Source organism: Otolemur garnettii, unplaced genomic scaffold, assembly GCF_000181295.1.
Source record: "Otolemur garnettii isolate 467f Iridium unplaced genomic scaffold, OtoGar3 scaffold00006, whole genome shotgun sequence".
Lineage (NCBI taxonomy): Eukaryota > Metazoa > Chordata > Mammalia > Primates > Galagidae > Otolemur > Otolemur garnettii.
The window spans coordinates 29,104,190-29,112,819 of NW_003852401.1; the positions used below are offsets into that span (position 1 = coordinate 29,104,190).

An 8,630-nucleotide genomic window follows, 5' to 3' on the forward strand; every position below is an offset into this window, starting at 1 on the left:
ATGTTAGGTAATGGAAAGGAAGAAACAGTATGGTTGGGTTGCCTGGAAATTAGCTTCGAACCAGTTGAGTTTACACCAGATGAACAGAGGGAAGACGCGAGGCCACTGCTGGACAGGCAGGGTCCTCTCTCCCTGCAGGGAGTCATCTGCCAGGAAGGCAAAGCCCTGTCCCTCCAGATGACCTTGCTGTGGCTGTCACTGTGCTTGCAAGCATCCCACAGGGAGGTGCTCCTGGTCTTGGGCATCCCAGCTATTTCCTCCCTCAGTCCTCAGAGACCACACATTTCCATTCTCACCTTCACAATAGAGGGCTTTAGGAGACAGAACTCTCCAGAGAGACAGGAGGGTTTCTTGTTGCCTCAGGAATTTCCTTCAGGCTGCCTGAGGAACATTTCACAAAAAGACCAGTCACATGGTTCACTGCTCAGCAGCCCGAGTTGAAGCCACCATTTAATACACACCAGACAATCTTCCCTCTCCCCTGGGTTTGAGTCTGGCCACATTTTCTTTTCTTTTATTCTCTTCTTTCTCACTTTTTTTCTTAAGGGAATCAGAGGCTGGCACAAGGAGATGGAAAGACGGAAGTTTCTTTATTTGTACCCTTTAAAATTCTGGCTAATGGTACACCATGTTTTCCTGAAAGCAATTTAATCTCCCAGTTTCCCATCTTCAATGCGCTTAATGGAATTGGTCCATAACAGGTCTGACCTGGCCTGACACAGCATGCCAACATACTCCCCTAGTTACAATAGGTGTGTGTTTCCTCCTGTTGTGGAAACTTCACTGTTGCTCATAACACATGGACCAGGAGTGCCCTGTCCTGGCTAAGAAAATATCTGGTTTAATTAGTGTTCTACCTCCCTTGTAAAGATTCAGAATTTGAAATGTGACAGGGAGATACTGGAGGTCATACACTTAAAACACAAATTTCAATGCAATTGATTCTTGAGGAGTTTGAGAACCCCAAAGGGAAATCAGTTCCTGGAAAGCCTGGCATCCACTGTGGAAGACAGACGGAATTCATTAGGACTTTGCTGTGCTTGAGGGACAATATGATGAACTTTGGTTACCATTCTATGGAATTACACAGGTAGAACACATTAGCACTTGGGTAGAATTTGTGCTAATCTGATTGCCTAACTTGATCGTTGCTCTTTTTATTAATTCCCTTGTGCTACCCAATTTGCTTTCAATAATACTTCTGTATAAGAGAGAAAAAGGAGAAAAAAATAAAGGAGAAGTCTGAAATTTGGGGCTGGATTCCAAAGGGGGGAGGGGCACACTGTGAAAAACTATGCATAGTTTTACACTAAAACAAGAGCATATAACAAAAATACATGAAAAGTGAGAAGTGATACACTGAATATCATTTAATATTATTTACTGAAAGCACTCTCCCAGTGGGCTTTCAGTGGGACTCAGACTCAGTAACGAGACGAGTGAAATAAGGAACAATGTTCTTCACTTTTTTCTCAGTCCCACGAGGGTCCATAATGGACATACTTCTTCTAGCCCATCATGAAGGAACCACCAAGAGAATCTCTGTCCTTCCTTCTCAGAACCCTTTATTCTCAGACACTGGGACCACCATCCCACCCTTACAGCAAAGATGGAAAGTTAAAGTTATTCAACATTCTTATCTCCACCACAATTAATTAATTTAACAAGACCCTGTTTCTTTTGCCTCCATTACTTTGCCTTCACTAAGATTCTCATCAATTCTCCAGGCCTCTAATCTAATCTCTCCGCTTCCAGTTACACCATCTCACACACCTTACAGGGAATGAATATATATAACGCCTCTACCTGGCAACTTAGCAGGCTGCAAACATTCCTTTAATTGAACCCCCTAGTTTTAGGATCATGGTCAAACGCCTCGGTTTAGCAGAGAAGGCCTTCTGTGATTTAAGCCCTGCTGTTCACTCTCTCTGTTTCCTTCTTCCATTTTCATATTCAATCCTTCCAGCCCTAATAGACTATTTTCTTCCACACAGATGGAGACTGGCAGGCCTCACCACAGGAAATCAGAGCATAGGATCTAAATTGAGTCAAGACCCACCTCCTTCATTTTAAAGAGGATACCAAGTTACAGAGAGACTAAGTAATTTACCCCAGTCACACAGCTGGTTCGGGAAACAGTAGAATTAGGAGCCAGCACTTAGGCCTACCTTTCCGGAATATAATTTCTTTATTCTATTTCTGACATTGTTCAAAGTGAGCCAAGTCATACAATTTCTCAATACTATCCTTTGAAAATCTTACACGGATACTATTCATGTATTCTTCATTAACACACCGACTTAAGTGTCTTCCCCAAATCTGTCACAAATACAGAGCTTCCTGTTCCCCCAATGCAACCCATTTTTCTGAAGCCTTCCTTTCAGCAAGTTCGCCAAGGCTTCAATGCAAAGAAGGCTCTCTGCCCTAAAAATAATCTCCAAATTCAACATGTTACCAAAATAAAATCTTCTAAATAAAACAAAGGCAAAGATAGACCTGATAATGAATATGAAATATGCTAAGAACATTCTGTCACTGAAATCAACTTGATTCTTTTTTTGTGATTAATAGTAAGCTGAAATCTTAAAACACAAGAATAAAGCAAACGACAACAGAAGAGAAAGGGTTTGGAAAGGGTCCCATTTGAAATGTATCCGTTTGAAAACAGGGCCTGTCTTTTGGCTCTCATCATCATGTGCCTGTCCAAAAATTCATTTTCAAGTGTTATTTCCAAATGCAACCCCAAATTCAAAATGTGAGTTGGTTGGCATGTTCAAAATCAGCTCTGAGATGGACAAAACAACAAATGAAATGTTTCCAGAAGGAATAATAAGTGTATTCCAGTGCTCCACGGGCTTAATTCATGCTTCAGATGCCCGCCTTCCCCTTCTAATTCTTTAGTATCCTGCTTCTATTAGTAAACAGGAAATAAGGTTATGAAGCTATGTCTAAAGATTAACATGGTACCAAAGTCAGTTAGCAAAGAAACACACATTTTCAAGGAAAAGTCTAAGAAGGGAAATTGACTTGAGCTCAGTCTGTCAGAAATGGTGAGTGATCTGAGTATAGCTGAATCTAAGCAAGCCATCATGCCTACACAGTATTTACTGACAAGTCAGAGTGCCCAGAGAAGGGCACGTCACATCGGAACAATACTTGGAAGAGGACCACAGATTACCTGTTGAATAGGAGAACTGGATCTGATAAATCAACAATTCAGTAGACTACAGAATGCTGGAGAATCCATCCACCAAATTGACATGGTGGTGATGGTAGGGGGGAGGCACAGTAACAGAGAAAGAGGGAGAGGGAAAGTGAGAGGGAGGAAGGAATGGAGTAAAGGGTGAGGAAGGAACGAGAGCATAACCATTACTCAATATCTATAGACTAAGTCAGGAAGAGCATTTACTAAAAGAGACAAATTATTTCTTATGAAATTTCATTTAAGCAGGGCAAGAATATATAAGAACTAGCAAAAACAAGAAAGCCACAATCTAGAGGTTAAAAAAAAAAATGCATGGCACTCATATCTAGAGAGTGTATAATACAACCACTCACAGAAGCAGTTTCACTTCTTTCTAAGTATTGCTGACGGAATTTTCACTTAGACTTTTTTTATTTTGGCCAGGGCTGGGCTTAAACCCGCCACCTCCGCCATAGGGGGCTGGCACCCTACCCTTTTGAGCCACAGGCACCGCCCCATGGACATTTTTTTTTTTTTTTAAGAGTTTGAAATGTGGTCAACATCTGAAGTCTCACAGGGTAGCTATGATCTTTCAAAGAGAAAGATGTCATGTGGAAAAAAGTTCTCTCGTAAAAGCTTTTCAGATATTGAAAAAATTGGAAGGCTACTCCCTGATGCACTTTATTAGATGAACTGTGATAGCCATCACATTAATAAAGAATTGCAGGATTCAGCTGCCTGCCAATGAAAGTATTAGTGTAGTATTGACAGTATCTCCTAATATGTAATAGAGACAGTACTTTTGGTTAAAAAAGAGATGACAGAATTCTTCTTAAAATAAGTAATCTACCTCAGATAGGTCCTTCTCTGCTGGTTTTATCATTAGTAAATGAGTGACATTATCCACAAAAAAACTAGAACATTAGAATATTAATTAATAATACATCCAAAGTGATAGTAGTCACATATTTGTTAAGAGTTAAAAAACCTTATTTGGGGATAAAGCCAATGAATGACTTTAACTAAAAAAAAAAATTTCTCATAGCACATGGAATTACTGGAGTCAGTATTCTCAGTCACACTTAGATTTACCAAGACATTCTTTGCCCTAGACTCTCCATTTATTAGTTAATTCCAGAGGAAAATTTATATTCATTTGCTAATTCTCTGGCCACGTTTATTTTCTTGCCCTATCACACATGTTGTTCTAACACAGCAAAAACACACCTCCAAGAAAGCTTCTCCTCCACTCTTTATTCCCAAACCTGACTTTTCTCCTCAATATCCCTTAAGGGGGGGTTCGGGGGGTGCAAGCCGTCACCATGACAACCATACGATGGGGGTTTGAACAGCACTTGGGGATACCCTTTATGAAGCTGTAAAACCATTTTGTGTCTAACAAGATCAGGAAAACACAGAGGATGGGGAACGCTGTTGTGAGGACCCACTTAGCAGCATAGAAGTAACTGTCCATCACCCTTACCCAGGACACAGGCTCAGACAAATTTCTGCAAGTGCAATTTATGCAGGAAGAATCCATTCGTCCTCCATGGCAGCCCACTAGACTCAATGCCCAGTGGTAATGAGTGGCTTCTATCATATGGAAAAGAGAATTAAGAACTTTGCCTGCCTTTTTAACGTCCAATGGCTATAGAACATCCAGAGAGATGCCCTGTTCCTAACCGTGACCACATTCTCTTTTCTAGGCAAAAATACTTTTTTTCTGAACCTTCCCATTTTATTTGTATTTCCTTCTCCACAAGGCAGGTGATGAAAGCAGATTCTGATACAGTTGTGTGGATTTTTTCAGTATCTACAAAGTGGAGCGCTGGCTGCAGACACAGGGCGGCAATCTCAGCTCAGGTGTAGTCCCATTCTTTCCCATTCTTTTGTGTGACTCAGAAAGAGAGCTGACATTAGATATGTGTTTTACCGATACTTTCCTACTACTGGGAGACTAAAATTATCATGCCTTGTTGAAAAACAAGGACACCAAAAAAGTCACTATCTGGTGAGGTTCATTCTTTGTCTTTACCTGAGTGACCACCTAACTATACAGAGCTTTTAAAATAATGAGGAGAATCCTTTGTTCTCTCGGGTTCCATTTAAAGGGAAAGTGGGTCGAAGGGCTTCCCCAGGGAGGGAAAAGAAAAAGCAGGAATCAAACACCAGGGAGTAAGAGATTTCACTACAACTCCTGTTCCCACCCTCCTAAAGAAGTTAATTCTGCCTTAGGGATGGTTAAGAGGGGTGAGGGTAGCACTTAGGCTCTGAGACCATTCTCTGAGAACAAAACCTCATTCTCAAGTGTGGCTCATACCAGCCTCTTCTCCCTGACACCATGGGGTAGGGTGGGGGCTGGGGTGGGGTGAGGAGTGTTGAGAACCTCTCTCCAGCCACTGGCCACAGAGCCAGCACTCCACACATTTGTGCTCCCCCAAAGGTGTGTCCCAGCCCAAGTGCCCAAGTTGGGTATTTAGACCTGAAAAGCATAATGAGAGCCATTCCAAGCAGCAAGTTACAGTACCTTGAGAAGTCTGACAGATGGCAGAAAGGCTGCGTGGCACAGCTTCCGGATGGTCCAGTTGAGGGGTCGAGGAGCATCAGTTTGATTCATGACCCCTTCCAAATTCCACCGGGAAAACAAGAAACTGCAGACCTGAGCAATGCCTAGAAAATAAACGATCCCCCACGGCTCTGGCATCCCATGGTCATCTCCACACCTGCAAATTCCATTAGGGCAGAGGCTTCCTGGAACTTGGGAGACTAGTCAAGTGGCATTGCCTGAGCCCCTGAACCTTCTTAAGAAAGCCACCTCCCCTCTCCCTGCAGCCGTGCTCATGCATACCAAATGTGGCTGAATGGAGGCACACTGCCTGCTGCTTCGGGGAGGGGATGCACGGTTTTGAAGGAGAGGGACAGCCTGCACAAAACAGCCTGTGGTCGGAGTCAGAGCAGCCTGCTCCGGAATGCGCGCTCCCTCTCCCGCTCTCCTCCCAGTAATCGCAGGTCAGGCGTTGGGGGGGAACCCGGGCCATTTGCTTTGCTAGCTTGGTTTGGGGGGGAGCCAGGAGGAGAGCAAAAGGGAACAAAAATAAAGCCAGAACGGGCAACTTGCACTTTCTTGCACAAAGCATCTTTGAGGGACTGGAAACTGGCACGGGGGGAGGGGCCAGGACACAGAGGGAGAAGGGATGCCTCTGAATGATAAGATAAATCCTTCCCTTCTGATTTATGTGACATCATAAATTGAGAGCTATCATAAAATAGATAGACAGTAAAAGGGATCTCTGTCGTGTTCTGGGGTTTTTATTAACTGTGATCGACCGTCCTCACCCTGATACATGCGTTCAATAGATGACAGGCTCAGAAAGAGGCAAACTCACACATGCTGAGTTCTTCCTTTCATAGAAAGCAGTGTCAACTAATGTACGCTTGGCTTACCTTTTTAGAAATGGCAGTTTGTAAACTGGGGGCTATCCCCTCCTGGGAAGCTACTTGATACCCTTTCTCTGCAACAAAAGTTTAACCCTTAAGGTGCCACGTGGGCTACTATCTGTAAAAGATGGAGTTTCCTCCAGCGGAGACTCCCACCCCATCATTTTCTAAGGAAGCTTTAAGAAAGAGTTGCTGCCTTGGAGAATATAGCCTTTAGGCTCCTGTGGTGAAAGAGAATAAAGGAGAGCTTTTCAATTGGAAGGGAGAAATTGGATAATTTCACTTGGAGAAGGGAAGTGAGAAGGAGGGAGTTCCCATCACAACCCCCACTGGGACTCCCACGTCCTCCCCCACCCCAGGCAATCCGATCTCAGTGGCAGCAGTTGACCAGATAACTCCTACCCAGAATAATCCCCACATCCTCACAGAATTGTCGTCTCACTTATTTTTTCCTCTGTAGTTCCCTCCCTATGACTATACTGATTTTCCATTTCTAATTAACGCAAAGAGACTGGTAAATCCCAGCTCCATGACTATTATGCCTTTTGAAGCAGGACCAGGAGCTGCAAGAGCAGATGTGAAACACTGCTGTAATCCAGAATTGGGGACAATGCAGACCCTCCCTGAAGCCTAACAAATATCAGACACACTGTGCTACGACACTACGTCCCTCACAACAATGCCCTGTGTCAAACATCCAAGAACAGCATTGCAGGAAAGCTGGTCAGTTGGTAGAACAGACCACTGACTTGGCTAAAACACATGTGTCTAATTATTCTCTATTAAACAATATTGCCTTAACAGACCTCAGACCCAGTCGATTCATTGTCTGCTACCATTTCATTTGCACAAAGGATTGAGGCAGTTTTAAAACAATAGCTGCTGACATGTATGTGTCAAATACTGTGCTAAGCACTTGAAATGTATTATAAAGTTCGTATCAACAACAATCATACCCCCATTTCATAGACTGAGCAAGTGAGGTCCAGAGAAATTAGACACAAGTCTAACATACTAGGAAAACCAGAGCATGGGCTGAAATCGGTTTAGTAGGATGTAAAGACAAAATTTTTACTCCTCTTTTATTTCTTACATAATTAACAGGACCACAACAATAAAATCACTACCGCACGTTGGGTTTTTTTTTGTTTTTTTTTTTTTGTAATTTGATCTTATATAAGAGTGAAGCTAAAAGACTTTAGGGAAGAAATGCTTGGCCTTTCTTTCAAGTTATTATCTGGTATGACATTGATGTAGTTGTTGATAGCCTGAATTCTGGAATCAGACTGCATGGTTCAAATCCCAATTCTGCCCATGGCCTTTGGCAATTTACTCACCTCCTCTGTGCCTTGGAGTCCTTATCTGTAAAGTGGAGATAAAAATAAACCCACACACGTAGGGCTGTTGGAAGGACTAAATGAGCTAATATTGCTGAAGCACTTAAAACAGTGGTGGGCGCACGCTAAATCCCCACACTGTGATTTATCTTCTAAGCAGCATGTGCTGACTTTGAGCTGGAAACCCACTGATAATTTTCATTAAGTATGCACGAGTGTGTATACTTACAGTCCTAGGTATGAAATCTAGCAAGACAAATTACACCTGAATGCTTCCTGTGAGTTCTCATGAATTTAATAAATGGGGGAATGAGGAAGGCAGGAGACTCCAAGGGCAGTATGGGTTTCTTCATGCTGTACATAGCAGACTGGTATTCATTAGATCACATGGCCTTGCCTTTAGTGGCCTTCTAAGCTACAAAATGCCCATAAGTGGTTCTGTTGAGGGTGTGAGAAGGCTGCTTAAATGCTGAAACATTACAGTTGCCTACCTGCCGCCCTGCACTATTCCAAAATGTTAAGGACCCCACAAAAATGAGAGCATCGTTCTGAAAACACACAGCCTTTGATTCTCTCATCCCCTTTAATTTTTACTGAATAACTTTGCTCAAAGAGAATAGTTAGAAATTAAGAGGAAGGAAGAGGATTCACAGCCCTCTTTAATGGCAATT

At 42.7% G+C, this 8,630-nt stretch overlaps 1 protein-coding gene across 16 annotated transcripts in view; it reads right to left on the minus strand.

Annotated features, from left to right (window-relative positions):
* The window catches only part of TRPM3 (transient receptor potential cation channel subfamily M member 3), a 559,493-nt gene extending 553,361 nt beyond the window's left edge, over positions 1-6,132 (minus strand). For 14 of the 16 annotated variants that reach the window (XM_012813935.1, XM_012813916.1, XM_012813915.1 and 11 more), the window contains exon 1: positions 5,712-5,888. In XM_012813935.1, coding sequence (XP_012669389.1) covers positions 5,712-5,888 — 177 coding nt within the window. Of the gene's footprint in view, positions 1-5,711 lie in introns of all 16 variants that reach the window. The other 2 variants (XM_003782940.1, XM_012813940.1) reach the window with 1 other exon arrangement.
* Between the last annotated feature and the right edge of the window lie 2,498 nt (positions 6,133-8,630).